Raw genomic sequence first — 17,069 nt, 5'->3', positions numbered from 1 at the left:
GCTGACTCTGACCTATCCTGTTACTGCTATCCAGATGTGTCGTAATTTTGTCCTTTATAAGTGACTCCAGCATTTTTCCCACCACTGAGGTCATACTAACTTGTCTATAATTCTCTGTTTTCTCTCTCCCTCCTTTCTTAAAAAGTGCCACCCTCCAATCCGCAGGAACTGATCCTGAATCTATAGAACATTGGAAAATGATCACCAATGCATCCACGATTTCTAGAGCCATCTTTTTCAGTACCCTGGGATGCAGACCATCAGGTCCCGGGGACTTATCAGCCTTCAGACCTAACAGTCTTTCCAACACCATTTCCTGCCTAATGTAAATTCCCTTCAGTTCAGGTCCTTCAGCCACTATTACATCTGGGAGATTGCTCGTGTCTTCCCCAGTGAAGACACATGTAAAGTACCAATTCAACTCTTCTGCCATTTCTTTGTTCCCCGTAATAAATTCACCCGTTTCTGTCTTCAAGGGCCCAATTTTAGTCTTAACCTTTTTTTTTCTTTTCACATTCCTAAAAAAGCCTTTACTATCCTCCTTTATATTATTGGCCAGTTTACCTTCGTACCTTTTTTTTTCTCTGCGTATTTCCTTTTTAGTAATCCTCTGTTGTTCTTTAAAAGCTTCCCAGTCCTCCGATTTCCCACTCATCTTTGCTATGTTATACTTTTTCCCTTTTGTCTTAATATGCCCCTTAACTTGCCTCGTCAGCCACAGCCACCCCTGCCTCCCCTTAGGATCTTTCTTCCTTTTTGGAATGAACTGATCCTGCATCTTCTGCATTATAACCAGAAATACCTGCCATTGTTGTTCCACTGCCATCCCTGCTAGGGTATTGCACCATTGAACTTTGGCCAGCTCCTCCCGCATAGCCCCATAGTTCCCCTTATTCAACTGAAATATCATCACTTCCGATTCTACCCTCTCCCTTTCAAACTGCAGACTAAAGCTTATTATATTGTGGTCACTACCTCCTAATGGCTCCTTTACTTCGAGGTCCCTAATCAAATCCGGTTAGTTGCACAACACCAGATCCAGAATTGCTTTCTCCTTGGTAGGCTCCAGCACAAGCTGTTCTAAGAATCCATCTCAGAGGCACTCCACAAACTCCCTTGGGTTCCAGTACCATCCTGATTCTCCCAGTCTACCTGCATGTTGAAATCCCCCATAACAACTGTAGTAACATCTTTGCGACAGGCTAATTTCAGCTCCTTATTCAACTTACACACTACATCCAGGCTACTGTTTGTGGGCCTGTAGATAACTCCCATTAGGGTCTTTCTACCCTTAGAATTTCTCAGCTCTATCCATACTGACTTTACATCCCCTGATTCTAGGTCCCCCCGCACAAGGGACTGAATATCATTCCTTACCAACAGGGCCACCCCACCCCCTCTGCCAGTCAGTCTGTCCTTACAATAGCACGTATAGTCTTGAATATTCATTTCCCAGGCCCTGTCCATTTGAAGCCATGTCTCAGTTATCCCCACAACATCGTAACTGCCAATTTCCAAATGAGCCTCAAGCTCATCCACCTTATTTCTAATGCATCGTGCATTCATATATAATATTTTTAATTTGTTACTCCCCTCACCCTTCTTATCAATCCCTGTTCCACTTGATCCTTTTTTGAGTTTTCTGCTCCACTGATTCCACTGAAACAGGACCTTCGGCCCAACAAGTCCACACTGACCCTCTGAATAGTAACCCATCCAGACCCATTTCCCTCTGAATAATGCACCTAACACTACGGGCAATTTAGCATGGCTAATTCACCTGACCTGCACATCTTTGGATTGTGGAGGAAACCGGAGCACCCGGAGGAAACCCGCGCAGACACTGGGAGAATGTGCAAACTTCACACAGGCTGGAATCAAACCTGGGTCCCTGGTGCTGTGAGGCAGCAGTGCTAACCACTGAGACTTCCATTTCTCCTTCCTATCAGATCCTCATAAACCTCAACTACCAAACATATAGAATATAATTTGGAAACACAGATTAATTTGGACTTCATTAACCATCAAATTCTTGCCTGACTTTGACAATTTCACTCTTGTTTTTCTTTAAATATTCAGACACAAATTTTGTATACGTGCGGTTGTGTTATTTTATTACTGCAGTATAAATTGGGATGTATTTTCGTGTATTAATAAACGTAGTCAAGGCAAAAGCAAAATGTGAAAATGTAGTTTCAGTTTTGCATTTAAAATATAAATTGTGATGTAACCCTTCCTTACAGAAACAATGGTAATTTTATCATGGAGAAATCATTAAAGCTTTTTGATTTGTTTTGTAGGATCCATTGGTTCTGACAACTTTAATCTCCCTTTTAGTAAAGTTACACAACATCGTTCGGGTATGTATTGCTTAATATTTAGAAAAGGTTATACTAACAAATATGTTATGCTTATGCTAGTACAGTGAATTAATTTCACAATATTGATTTGAGAATAGCTTCCAACACTTACTAAGCTGATGACCATTCTGTTTTAGGATGACATTGTAAATGATGTCACTGCAGAACATATGTCTATTTGGCCAACATCTGTCCCAAAGTAAGTCTGTGCTTTCACTCTTGTTTATCTTTAGATATTCAGACACAAATTTTGTATACGTGTAGTTGTTATTTTATTACTGCAGTATAAATTGTTGCTCCCTTTGAAATTTGATATTCTTTTGATTGTGTCCTGAAGAATGCATGTCTGAAAACTTCACAAGTGTTTCTGTTTTTTAACAATTCAAGTTCTGTACTGCCTAGTGACTATTTTAATTTCATTTCAATACCCAAGTGATTGTTTATATTAAACAAAACCAAAGTACTGGAGAAACTTAGGTCAAACAGCATTTGTGGCAAAAAAGAGAGTTTTTCTAATTTGCCTTTGTTTTGTCTCAATTTTTAAGCTTGCAGTCAGTGGATGTTGAGGCTGTTGCTGTCACAATGAAAGAGCTGGTCAGTTATTCATTAAACATCAACTCCTGTAATCACTTCTGGTTAATTACCCAAGCAGATATTTACTTTGGTAAGTGCAAAAAGTATTAGTAGCTCAAATTATTTATTCAATTAATGTTTTTAAAATGTTCAATTTTCCATTCATTGTTATGTGCTCTGCTCAGAGGTAGGTCATTCATTGGCTCATTGTCTGTGAATGGTTCTTATTGAATCACTCTTGCAGTTCTTGTCTCTGGCGGCTTGACGTTACCATCCACTTTCAGATTAGTGCAAGGGCGCAGGTGTGTTATATGTACTTGATCCAGAAGGAATTAAACTTGTACTGTAGGCATTATTCTGAACTTATGCTAGCCATTTGGTCACCTGATCTAACTGTGAAGACTTTAAAACTGATTACTTCTGATTTACAATCACTGTTGTTCTTTACAAAATGTGGAAGACCGTTTTAGTTCCCACAGGCATAACATGGTGATGACCAGATAATTTGTTTTAATGATGTTAGTGACCAAGGCAAACGCACCTTTTATTTATTATAATTCCATTGGATCTTCTATACTGAGATGAAAGCTGATGTTTCAGTAGTGTCAGCCTAGATTTTGTTTGCATCTCATGTTGAATCTGAATGTGTAACTTTCTGGCATGCTGATCAGAATTTCATCAAAAGCTGTGATGAACATGTTTTTGAATACCCGACTTCTCAAGGTTCAGGCTTTGTTTTAATAGGAAAGTTCAGATCTGTGCTCTCTATTTGCTGCTTGTGATTTTTCAATACCATTCCTCCTAACCCTTAATTTCTTTTCATTTGTGTGATGAGGGTGTCGCTGGTTAGGTCAGCATTTATTCCTTTTCCCCAATCACTCAGAGAGCAATTAAGAGTCAACTACATTGCTGTGGGTCTAGAGTCACATATTGCAAAACCAATTAAGGATGGCAGTTTCCTTCCTTAAAGGACTATAGTGAGTTAGGAGGATTTTTCTGACAATTGACAGTAGATTCGTGGTCATCCCATGGCGGCATTTAAACCTGGGTCCCCAGAACATTACTTTGGTCTCTGAATTAACAGAGCAATAATACCACAGGCCATCACCTCCCCTAATATATATCTCCCCATTACATGTTATCTACCATCCAAAACCATTACTCATTATCTAATATTGTGCGATTGTTCTTGCATGTTCCATTCGTACCCAATTAAACTTGGTGAGTTCATATCCAGGAAAGACTTTTCCTTCCCTCATTCACACATTGTAATTTTTACTCTCCCATAAAGAAATTTCCTTAACCCCTTCATCTGTCATCTTGTTCTTCAGTGAAATTAATTGTCTTGTGTATGCTATGGAAACTAGCTGTTCTTTCCTTGACATCCTTGGTTACTTGTCCAGTTATCAAGTCTTGGATGAATCTAACTTTGGAAATTAGAAGTCATCATCTTCAGTTCACCTGCTGACCTTGCTCTCTTTCTAATAGTTTCTTTCAAGATTATTTTAAGAATCATTTTATGTGCTTTTCATTGGCGTGATTTAAGTGTCAATTGAACTGGACGCAACCTTTCATTTTGTATTTTTATTTTCTGATTTCTTTTCCAGCCACCAATCAATTTTCAGCAGCTCTGCATTTTTACCTACAAGCTGGTGCCATCTGTTCAGACTTCTTTAATAAAGCCGTCCCTTCTGATGTGTACACAGATATGGTAAGATGGATCAAGAAAGGAACCAGTTTGAAATGCTTTTGTTTTATTATGTTTCACTTGGGCAGCCACAAAACATTTAAGTTTTATATGAGTGCCTGTTGACAGTTCATCAATGATATAAAAAGCTTTTGCTGACTGTAGCAGAATTATGTCATCATGGAATTTTGAATGGCACAGGAGGAGATATTCAGAACGTTGTCTGTTTGCCAGCTCTCTGCAAGAGCAACTCACCTCATTTCAAGGTTCTGCCTTTACCATGTAGCCATGCAATTTTTTTTTCACTTCAGTTAATATCCAATTCTCCAATCTGGACCTCCATTGAATCTGCTCCACCACAATCTCTCGCAGTGCATTCCAGATTCTAATCACTCACTATGCATAAACATTTTTGCTGATACCACTGTTAATTCTTATGCTCATCACCTTGAGTCAGTATCCTAGTCAACTCTGTGTTTAATACTTTACAATGGTGAAAAAGAATTCTCAACTTTGGTAGTCTCTAGACAGCAACCTAGTTCACAGTTAACACCATGACGATGATTCGCAAATTCTTTATTACTGAACTGCAGTTTCAATTCTCTCTCACTAAGATTTCTGGTGGATGAAAAGTGTCAAATGGTTTGTAATAAGTCAGATTAACCTTTTTTTAATTTGTCCTTTTGGTGTGACAGATGCTAGCAATTTCACACTTGTTAATCTTTCATTCCCGTGGCCAGACAAATGCATTCACAGCATATTGTTTCTTGGCATTGACCTTCAACCTCCTATCAGCTGACAAACGTCCATAGTGTTTTCATTAATGGCAAAATAACTTGGGGAAAATCATAGTGCTCTGGAAATTAGATTATTTGGCCAATGTTGCAGCTGCATATGACTGAAAAGCAGCTGATTATTTGTGATTGCAAAGCTATACCCTTGCCTCTTGCTGGAGAGAAGAGTATAAATAATATCATCACCCCTGGGACTGAAATTGCCCAACAGCATAACCATACAGCTCATTAATTCATTTTTATCTAACTTTATATTTTTGCATTGGTGTTTTCTAAGGTGCTGAAGAGAATGATCAAATGCTGTTCTATGTTAAATTGCCACACCCAAGTAAGTAAATGTACTTATTTAATGTTTGATTTTTTTAAAAACTCTAATATCACTAGCAAATTCTTCTACATTTGTCAGCCAAATTCTGTACTTTTTTATTGTGAATGGAATGTACCCTCAGGACTGAATTTATGATTCAGTCTGTTTGTGCAATGATATCCAGCTTCTCACCTGTTGGGTGTACTGATTACATCCCAAGACCTCCTTGGTTATAAGAAGGCAGTTCGCCAGTCATTGAACAGTTCCTGAGAAACCACCTTGGACTCAAACCTTAACTCTGTTTATGGAAGGAAATCTGTCATGCCTACCTGCTCTGGACTACATGGGACTCCAGACTATGGTTGACTCTTAACTGCCCTCTGGTAAATCAGGGATGGGCAATAAAGTGGCCTAACCAGAGATGCCCACATACTATGAGTGAATTTTAAGAAAATTAACATCCAAAGACTGCAGTGGTTCAAGAAGGCAGTCCACCAGTCACTGAACAGTTCCGAAGAAGCCACCTTGGACTCAAAACCTTCAGCTCTGTTCCTTTCTCCACAGATACTATCAGACCTGCTAAACTGCTTCAGCAATTTGTTTTTCTCATTTATTGCTCACCCATGCTTATCCTGAGATGGCAGCAGTTGGTATCTTCTTGACCCACTGTAGTTAATGTGTTGAAGGTGTTTTTAGAGTACTGTTCGTTTTAATAGTTTAATATCACTGAATGTATTGTTAGACCGCTTCAGAAAACAATTAATGGATCATGTCCAGTGGGGGAACGACTGGAGTCACAGGGGTCAGATCAGGAAGGGAGAGAATGTTTTCCTTCTCTAATTGACATTGTTGAACCAGTTGAGATTTTACAACAAAATGTTGGATTTGTGATCACTTCTTTCAGTTTTTTAAAGTTTCAACTGTGATTTGAATCGAGTTCTTACTTGAGGTTACATTCTCTGGATTTTTAGGCCAGATCTGTGGCTCAATGGTCCAGCAACATAGAGAAGAAATGACAGGTTTTGGGCTGTGCTTTCATTTTCACTAGATTCTGTTTATAATTGCTTGACTCGAGCTGATCAGTTGTTAAAAGACATAATTTACATTTTGTCATTTTTGTGCAGGATTCCAGCCATATTCCAAAAGGGAAAAGGGTAAAATAAGGGGTTAACAGTCCTCTACAGCATGTCTTCAGAAAGAAAGATTCAGGGAGTAAATATATCAATAAAAGCAATTACTTTTATTTATATAGTGTCTTTAACAGAGTCAATTGTCTCAGGATGCTTCACAGAAGAGTTATTGAATAAAATTTGATGCCAAGCCATATAAGGACACATTCGGACAAATGACTAAATGTTTGGACCGAGAGGTCATTTTGAAGGAAGTAAGAAAAGTGAAGAGATTTAAGGTGAGAATTGTAGAAGTCTTGGCTTTGTTAGTTGAAGGGACAACCAACAGTTGAATGGTTAAAATTTGGGATGCTGATGTCGTCAAATCAGAGGAGTGCAATACCTGAGCAAATTGTAAGCTTGCAGGGGATTACAAGCATCAAAAGGGAAGGGCGATCCTGAAAGGATTTGAAACCATGATGAGAATTTTTAAGATTGAGATGTTGTTTAACTGGAGTTTAGCTTAGTGAGCACTGGTGGCTGAAAGGGCATTGCTGCAAGTTAACATCTGGTGGCAGAGGTTTTTGGATGGCCTCAAGTTTGTGGAGACTGGATTGGAAGAGAATGTGGGAAGCCAACCAGGAGTCACTATTTGAAATAGACAAACCTTGAAATCACAAAGGCATAAATAAGAGTGTCAGCAACAAATAAGTTGAGCAGGGATGGAGTTGGGAAAAGCCTCATTGATATTTCAGTTTAGATTTCAGCATATTTAAGCTGTTTTTTTTTTCTTTCCATAGGTGGCAATTTTATGTCAGTTTCTCAGAGAGGTGGATTATATGACTGCTTTCAAAGCTTTACAGGAGCAAAACAGGTATAATGGCACCAAATTCATTATATTCTTAACACCTATGATCAATAGACCAATTAATACTGATGGGCTAGTGTTCAGTAAAATATTTTAACAATAAGGTTACAGTGCCTTTTTGTTGCTCTCTATCAAAAATATTTTCCTTTTATACCTCCCTGGAATGGTACCTCATGTTAGGTTATAGTTTGACTGGCTTTATTAGCACTTTTTTTATCCTATATGATTTTCACACATACATAAAGCCATTCTGCACATCATCATTCCATGTACAAGGAGGGTGACAAATGTTGGATCTTATCCGGAGTTCCCAGCAGCCCCGAAGGCTTACCAGATGCCGATGAAACATGCAAGTCTCTGTAGTGAATCATCTACAAAGCTAAGCAGCCATATTTAATAAGGAAAGAAATGGGAATAAGGGTTGATTCAAGACCACCTTGCAGAAATGACTCCCGCTTTTGAAGTGCATAGCTAATCTGATTTTACATGCTGTCTCTTGACACTAAAGCATATGACAGTTTCATGCTTCCCAAGGCAAATGTGAGGAAGACAGTAAAGCAGTGTACCAACAAATATCGATCAATGTTTGCTATCAGCTCATAAGAACAAGAATCTTGATAATATCAAAATTGGACTCGACCCCACCATCACTAAAGTCACCCTTTTAATCCCACATTTGAGGACGTATTTGTCGACAGGAGTGAGCCAAGGACAGCACAGTGCAAGCCATACCTTCATGAGACTGATATTCTGCCAGTGCTTTGATCTTCTACGGATCCCTGCCATAGAGTCAGAGAATCGTAGAATTTTACAGTGCAGAAGGAGGCAATTCATCCATTGTGTATGTATCAGCTCCTGAAAGAGCCAGTTAATCACATTCCTCAGCCCTATCTTTGTAGCCCTCTAAATTCAACATACTCAAATATATATCTGCAGTTATATATATCTAAATGTAACTCTAAATTATAAAGTTCTCTTTTGAAATCTCATATGGAATCCACCTCTACTGCTCTCCCAGACAATGCATTCTAAATCCTAACAACTCTGACTAAATAAATTTCTCCTCATCTCACTCCTAGCTCTCTTGTTGATCATCTTCAAATTGTTACCCCCTACTTACTGCCGTACCAGGTGTGGAAACGGAATATCCTCCTTTACTCTGTCAAAATTGTTCATAATTTTGATCAGCTCAATAAGGTCATCTCTTAATCTTCTCTGCTCCAAGGAGAATAAGCCCAATTTCCATAATCTTTCCTTGCACATAAAAATTCTCATTCCTAGTATCAGTCTCATAAATCTCCTTCGCATTCTCTTCAAAACTTCAATATCCTTCCTTAGATATGGTACCCAGAACTGAACACAATACTCCAAATGTAGTCAGACCAATGATTTCTAGAGGTGTAGTACCACTTCATTGCTTTTAAATGCTATGCCTCTATTTATAAATGCAAGGATATTATAAGCTGCCATAACAAGAGTTTCAACTTGCCTGGCCACCTTCAGAGAATTGTGCACATCAACCCTGAGAGCTCACTGCTCCTGTACTCCCCTCAAATTTGTCCCATTGAGACTGTATGAGTTTTATGCAGAATTCTGATTACTTGAGTTCAAAAAGGCTGTTGAACTCCTTGCAACAAGAGATCATCTGGGAAGGATGCAAAACCAGCTGAGCTACTTGAGTATATATGAGCCCGTCTGCTGCCATACCTCGCAACTACCATCTTTTCTGCTGGAGAAGAGACTGTGTCCCAGCAGATCTGTATGATGCAAACATTCTCATGTTAGAATAATATAAAGACAATTAAGACCACTGCCACAATCACCTCTTATCACTGGAACAGGTTTTTGCCAGAATCATTCAAACATGGCCTGATTGACTAGCCAACAAAATATACCCGGAGACAAAATGTGGTTTCAGCACTGGCAGATCCATTGTAGACATGATCTTCCCCCTAGTCATCAAGAAAAATGCAGAGAACAGCAAACACCACTCTAACTTGTTTTCACGCTCTTCAGCTCCACCTCTGACAGTTTTAAGATCAAGAATGTGTTGAAAGAGGGATGTGTCTTAGCCAATCATCTAGTAATTTGCCAACCTATGCTTTCCCTATCACTATGGAAGGATGCAATCAGATGGGAAAGCCTTGACCTATCAAAACTGAAGGTGCAGCATATCCTAATCTGAGAAATGCTCAATGTTGATTCATACTAGTTGCCAGACAAGACAAACTCCACAGGCTCATTGATTGACTGTCCTATGCCTGTATAATGTTCTCTATCACCATCAGAATCAAGAAAACTGAGGTTGTGATAGTATGTAGTATCTCTCTCAGTGATCAGACATGACAGCACACCATTAGAAGCAGTCATCCTGCTACTCAGATCCACTGATAGAACACCTGACCCTTAATGAGGAACTCAACACGTGCATTGAAAATGTGAGGACAGGCCTGAATTGCTGTGCTCTTCCAGCACCACTGATCCAGAATCTGGTTTCCAGCATCTGCAGTCATTTTACCACGTGCATAGAAAAGGCAATCCCCAATTTTTGCTGTATAGCAAAACTGGCATAAACAACAAGCCCAATTCCTCAGCATAGTTCTCTGTATCAGTGAAGCCTGGAAAACCTACACTTAGTATGAAAAATGATTCAGTAACCTCTATCTATGTCGTACCTCAATATCGCATGGTAAGACAAAGACACTATTAAAGCAGTTCCCTGTAAAGTAAACCTATTAAGCGTACTCATGCTAATCAAGCAAAGAAAGTTTCAATGTCTTTGGCATGTATAGAATATGGCCACATCCCCAAGGAAGTTCTATTCAGGAAGGTAGTCTGTGGTAAGAAACCTAGAGGGCACCCAAGCTCTGATTCAGATGTTGTCAAAAGCCCTCCACATCAGTCCTGGTAAGTGGAGCATTCTAACCACTGATATAAATGGTCATGACATACATGGCAGGGTGACAGCATGTGGTTTCAGAAGCTCAGAAGCAGAATCTAGCCTTGTAAATAAGGTGTTAGCAGCACTAGCGACCAACGTTCCCTTTTCAGATCCAGCTTATTCAGCCTTTAAAAGAAATGCAGCAGATGATCTTGGCTGACTTCACCAACCTCTGAGGCTGTGTTCCTATCATCTCTTGCCAAAGAAATAATCCCAAAACTATGGATTGGCAACAGGAAATAAACAAACAGCAATCTGGTGTGTGAATCTTGACTAATTTCCACCTTCCTAGAGTGAGGGTCCTACCACTTCATGTGGAGATTGGCAATCTTGGTATAGACTATAAATGAGAGTCTGGTATTTCCTTCGAGGTAACCTAACCTGTTTTGGAATACTTTTCAGTATTTGCTGAATTGTTAGTTGGGGGAAAAAACTGCCACATTCCATCTCTCACCATAATGGAGCTCTTGTAGTTTGCTTGACTGATTGTAAGTCATTAGGGTAGAATTCAGTGCATAATAGTTTCTATGAACTTCATTTGAACTTGATTTTTTTATAAGTATTTTTGTATTTGTCAACTAAGCTCGTTGAACAATATGTGGACAGCAGGATAATTTAAATGAAAAAAAACACGAATAGAAATTAAACTTTAATGTAAAGCATATATCATTCATAGCTTTTTTATTTCAGCCATGATGCAATGGACTCCTACTATGACTACATCTGGGACATCACTATCTTGGAATATTTGACACGTATCCTTTTTGTAGTATTATTTTCCTGAGATTACTACTTTTTATGTAACCAAACAGGATAGTTATCATTTGGAAAAATTGCTTAGAATCCAAATTAGCCAAATATAAATATCTGCAATCAATCACGTTTATTTCTTTTATCATGCATAGTGCAGTGTGAGCACACACCACCATTTAGTGCAGATGCTGATCCTATGCTCTGAATAGGTGCAATGGGGAAGAGACTGGAAAGAAGTGCTTAACTGTTCTAAATGGATGTGTTTAGTTGCTGTGTTTATCCTTGCAAATTTTGTAAAATATTCAATTCAGTTTTGTTCATCTAGATTTTCTAAATTAATTCAGTGGGCATTGTTGGCTTGGCCAGCATTTATTTCCCATTCCTAATTGTCTGAGAGAAAGTGGAGATGAGTTGACTTCGTCAACTGCTGCAATCTTTCAGGTGTAGGTACATCCATAGTGCTGGAAGAGGTGTGTGCATTGTTCAAAAGCAGCTGGTCGGAATGGAATTTCAGCATTTTGACTGAGTAATACTGAAAGAACAGTGATATGGTTCTAATTAGGATCATGGAAAAGAAGTGAACTTGCAATTTGTTGTGTTTCCACGCTTCCCCATCTCTTGTTTTTCTGCGTGGTAGAGGTAGTGAGCTTTGAAAATTGCTGCTGAAGGAACTGTGAGTTGGTACTCGCTGTTTACATCATGCGTTGGTGATAGACAGAGTGAAGTTGAAGATGAAGTGGACAGTATTCTATCACATTATTGACTTGTCCCTTTTAGATGGTGCTGAAACTCCTTTTCCTGTGGATGTACCTACATTTTACAGACTGCAGTAGTTTGAGAAGGCAACTCATCACTGCCATTTCATTGACAATTAGGGATGGGCCAATAAATACTGGCCTTCCCAATGATATCAACATCTATGGGAGAATAGGCCAGGGTGGCTCAGTGGTTAGCACTGCTACCTCTCAGGGCCAGTAAGGCTTCAGTAACGAGAGTCCAGAGAAAGTATATTCCTATCAGGGTGAAAGGAAAGGCTGGTAGGTATAGGGAATGCTGGATGACTGAAGAAATTGACGGTTGCTTAAGAAAAAGAAGGAAGCGTATGTAAGGTATAGACAGGATAGATTGAGTGAATCCTTAGAGTATAAAGGCAGTAGGAGGGAAATCAGGAGGGCAAAAAGGGGACATGAGATAGCTTTGGCAAATACAATTAAGGAGAATCCAAATAGTTTTTACAAATACACGCCTCTTGCTGAGATATTTGTATCATCGATAGTCATAGGTGAGGTGCCGGAAGACTGGGGGTTGACTAACGTGGTGCCACTGTTTAAGAAGGGTGGTAAGGACAAGCCAGGAAACTATAGACCGGTGAGCCTGACCTCGGTGGTGGGCAAGTCGTTGGAGAGAATCCTGAGGGACAGGATGTATTTGGAAAAGCAAGGACTGATTAGGGATAGTCAACATGGCTTTGTGGCATTCGACAAGGTTCCCCATGGGATACTGATTAGCAAGGTTAGATCTCACGGAATACAGGGAGAACTAGCCATTTGGATGCAGAACTGGCTCAAAGGTAGAAGACAGAGGGTGGTGGTGGAGGGTTTTTCAAACTGGAGGCCTGTGACCAGTGGAGTGCCACAAGGATCGGTGCTGGGTGCTCTATTTTTTGTCATTTACATAAATGATTTGGATGCGAGCATAGGAGTTACAATTAGTAAGTTTGCAGATGACACCAAAATTGGAGGTGCAGTGGACAGCAAATAGGGTTACCTCAGATTACAACAGGATCTGGACCAGATGGGCCAATGGGCTGAGAAGTGGCAGGTGGAGTTTAATTCAGATAATGCGAGGTGCTGCATTTTGTGAAAGCAAATCTTAGCAGGACCCATACACTTAATGGTGAGTTCCTAGAGAGTGTTGCTGAAGGAAGAGACCGTGGAGTGCAGGTTCATAGCTCCTTGAAAGTGGAGTCACAGTTCGATAGGATAGTGAAGAAGGCGTTGGTATGTTTTCCTTTATTGGTCAGAGTATCGAGTACAGGAGTTGGGAGGTCATGTTGCGGCTGTCCAGGACATTGGTTAGACTACTGTTGGAATATTGCGTGCAATTTTGGTGTCCTTCCTATCGGAAAGATGTTGTAAAACTTGAAAGGGTTCAGAAAAGATTTACAAGGATGTTGCCAGGGAGAGGCTGAACAGGCTGGGGCTGTTTTCCCTGGAGCATTGGAGGCTGTGAGGGGTGACCTTATAGAGGTTTACAAAATTATGAGAGGCATGGATAGGATAAATAGGCAAAGTCTTTTTCCTGGGGTCAGGGAGTCCAGAACTAGAGGGCATAGGTTTAGGGTAAGAGGGGAAAGATATAAAAGAGATCAACAGGGCAACCTTTTCACGCAGAGTGTGGCACGTGTATGGAGTGAGCTGCCAGAGGAAGTGGTGGAGGTGGAGGCTGGTACAATTGCTGGTACAAGAGGAATTTGGATGGGTATACGAATAGAAAGGGCTTGGAGGAATATGGGCCAGGTGCTGGCAGGTGGGACTAGATTGGGTTGGGATATCTGGTGAGCATGGACAGTTTGGACCGAAGGGTCTGTTTCCATGCTGTACATCTGTATGACTCTAAGACAGTGGTGCTGTGGGTGGTACAACATTTCACTCCTCGCCTAGTTTCATCACTGGCTACAGGTGAATGAGGATGGGAGGGCTGGCAGCAAGAATGGCTCACAGCAAGTTGTGTAGTACCTTTGAATAGGCCCCCATTCCTCCCAGCAGCCTGCAAGAAAACTACACATTTGTTTGTCATGACTCCCACATGGTAGGGCCCAATGCTGGATGAATGCCAACAGCACAGCAATCGGGCTTGAGGTAGACATTAATTGCCCATTTGGAACCTCAGTTTGCTGTGGGGTGGGAAGGTAGCCCTTCCCATAATGGACTTGGTTAGGTGGAGACGGAAGATAGTGAGGTCCCCTTCTATCTGATTAAAAGACCCTCACCACCAATCTTGCCACGGATGTCATTAAATTCCAGTTCAATTAGTATTAAGTATCAATTAGATACTAATACATTGTTGTAAATATTGAACCTTGCATAATACATGTTATCTGAGAAGCTTGTTTCTCTCTCACTTCTGGAACATCAGAGAGTTTCATTTTTATGTGACTGACACTTAAAATGGGATGCTGTCTTGGATGGGGTATTAATCTAGCCTGTTAAGATAACATAAAAATCATTTGATGTCATTTCAAAGAAATGCTGATGAATTCTCCCGTGTTCTAACTAATACTTGACCCCTCACCAACTTCTTATTTGGTCATGATATATTGGTATCGCTGGCTAGGCCAAAAATTATTAACCATCCCCAATTGTCAAAAGTTTGAGTCAACATTGCTGTGGCTGAGGAATCTCACAGCTGCTAGACCAGGTAAGTTTGCCTTTTCTAAAGAATCTAAGTAAGCCAGAAGCGATTTTTTTTTTTAAATGAATTAAAATTTGACCATCTGCCCTTCTGTGATTTGCACTCCTGTCCCCAGAACATTAGTCTGGAGTTCTAATTTATGAATTACTAACCCAGTGACGTTATCACTACACCAATTCTTTCTGTTCTCTCCTATCTACTATTAAAACAGATCATGTGAGCATTATTGCAAATAGGTTTGAGGGAGCTTGCTCTTTTATGAATTGACTATGCTGCTTATGTTTTGATGTCACTTCAGAAATGTTTCACTGGCAACAGGCTGGGGGGGGGGGGGCGGAGAGGTTGTAGAAAATCCTTCATAACTGCATGTCTTGCTCTTTTTTTGATTTTGGTCTGCCTTTAGGTCCATTTTATGTGTGTGTTTAAGGATGCATGTGGTTACACTTGATTTTAAAGATGCATTTGTTCTTGCATTTTAACATAATTTTCAATTTAAGCTAGTTACAGATTGTTGCCCAATTTAATATTGAAAAACTTCATAAGATTTCAAGCCTTCTTGATTTGAGATGTGCAATATTACTTATATTGCATCTTGAAATTGACCTTGAGGTACCCTGCAATCCATGGTAAAATTGGTACCAGTTTTTGGTATTTCTTGAAATTTAAATTGTACATAAACTGCGAATTTGATTCACTTGTCTGAAGATTTCTAATGACTGTTTGACTCACCTCGTCATTTGTTCCTGACTAGTGCCCAAAATTGAATGACAGCAAAGAATTTAACTAGAAGGAGGAGGAGAAAGGTAGCTGGATTATGTAACTACAAAGATTTCTTCAAAATTTAATTTTCACATTTTTTTTGTCTTGAATTAACAGCTGGAAGCAAAAGGAGTTATTGAGTATAACATCTTAAATGGTCAAGATAGTTAGTGTTTTGAAAACAAAGGTATTTTTCAAAATTTGAATAAGCTGTAAATATTTTTGTTCAATTAACTGTACAGATAAATTTCTGAGTGACCTTGAATTATATCTGTTTGGTTTTACCTTTTGAGAGAAACAGGCTCTGAAAATGTCATTTATTTTGCTGATAATGGTTATTGAAAGCTAACACAGACCTTAAAACTGACTTTTAGCAGTGTGAATACTTACATTTGCAACCACCTGATGAAAAATTTCCTTGACAATTTTTACAGACATCCATCACAAAAGGGGAGAACTTGATAAAAGGCAAATAGCAGTAAGTTGAAGTATTGCTGGTGTATTACATTCTTTTTGACGTGTCCACACAACATGGATTTAGCTCACTGAGACGTGTAGACAACATGCAGAAGAAAACATTGTAAGTTATAGAAACATTGCTCCATGTCATTTACCCAGGCTCTCCAGTGTCAGTTTTCAAGAAAAGGTGACTTCATCCCGTTTATCATGTCCTGATGGGTATAAATTTGCAATTCAAATATTACCTTTGGAAATGTGTTTTCACATTTATCTGTATTGAAGTTCACATATGCCTATTGATTGATTAATATATTCTTGCAATTTCTTGCAGTCCTAACTGCTCTCAATCATTGAATTTCGTGTCATCCACAAATTGCAAACTGCGCTTTTGATTCTAAACTGAATTATTAATAACAAAAAAAGGTGTGGACAAGTAGCCCACTACTTATATTTTTGGGACCTCGGTTCGCACCTTAGGCCAATCTGATTTGTGATCCTCTGCCAGTGTTTCCTGTAAAAGAATCATAGAGTAGTACAGCACAAAAGCAGATCCTTTGGTCCAACTTGTCCATGTTGACCAGATATCCTAAGTTGATCTAGACCCATTTGCAGCATTTGGGTGATATCCCTCTAAATCCTTCCTATTCATGTTTTCTCCATGTTTGAAACTTGTAATGTAGTAGTTGGAGGAAGCACTGAGAGTGATAAGAGCACAAATTTGCACCCATATTCCCAGAACGTTAGCCTGGATAACTACTACAGTGTCATTACTACAATGCCACCACCTCCCTGCATAGTGCAGGAAGCTGTCCCAGGAGCACCACCAGGCATACCTAAAAATGAGCTTTCAACCTGGTGAATGTACAGAAAAGGACCATAAGTATTCAAAAATAAGCCACTGACTTTCCTGACTTGGAGGTACATGTGCAGCAGTTCAAGGCAGCTCTACAGGATGAGCAATAAATGCTGGCCTAGCCAGTGACACCTATCTCTAATGAATGAATAATGAAACAAAACCTTACTGTCGGCCTTTTGGAAATCCAGA

The 17,069-nt window shown here is 39.5% G+C and overlaps 1 protein-coding gene across 2 annotated transcripts in view; it reads left to right on the top strand.

Annotated features, from left to right (window-relative positions):
- Nucleotides 1-17,069, top strand: part of ints8 (integrator complex subunit 8) — an 80,502-nt gene that overhangs the window by 58,231 nt on the left and 5,202 nt on the right. For both annotated transcript variants that reach the window (XM_043688035.1, XM_043688036.1), the window contains 8 exons: nucleotides 2,301-2,360; nucleotides 2,498-2,559; nucleotides 2,906-3,024; nucleotides 4,541-4,644; nucleotides 5,692-5,742; nucleotides 7,631-7,704; nucleotides 11,330-11,394; nucleotides 16,000-16,043. In XM_043688035.1, coding sequence (XP_043543970.1) covers nucleotides 2,301-2,360; nucleotides 2,498-2,559; nucleotides 2,906-3,024; nucleotides 4,541-4,644; nucleotides 5,692-5,742; nucleotides 7,631-7,704; nucleotides 11,330-11,394; nucleotides 16,000-16,043 — 579 coding nt within the window. The remainder of the gene's footprint in view (nucleotides 1-2,300; nucleotides 2,361-2,497; nucleotides 2,560-2,905; nucleotides 3,025-4,540; nucleotides 4,645-5,691; nucleotides 5,743-7,630; nucleotides 7,705-11,329; nucleotides 11,395-15,999; nucleotides 16,044-17,069) is intronic.

Source organism: Chiloscyllium plagiosum, chromosome 4, assembly GCF_004010195.1.
Source record: "Chiloscyllium plagiosum isolate BGI_BamShark_2017 chromosome 4, ASM401019v2, whole genome shotgun sequence".
Lineage (NCBI taxonomy): Eukaryota > Metazoa > Chordata > Chondrichthyes > Orectolobiformes > Hemiscylliidae > Chiloscyllium > Chiloscyllium plagiosum.
This window is presented reverse-complemented; position numbering and strand designations above follow the sequence as displayed.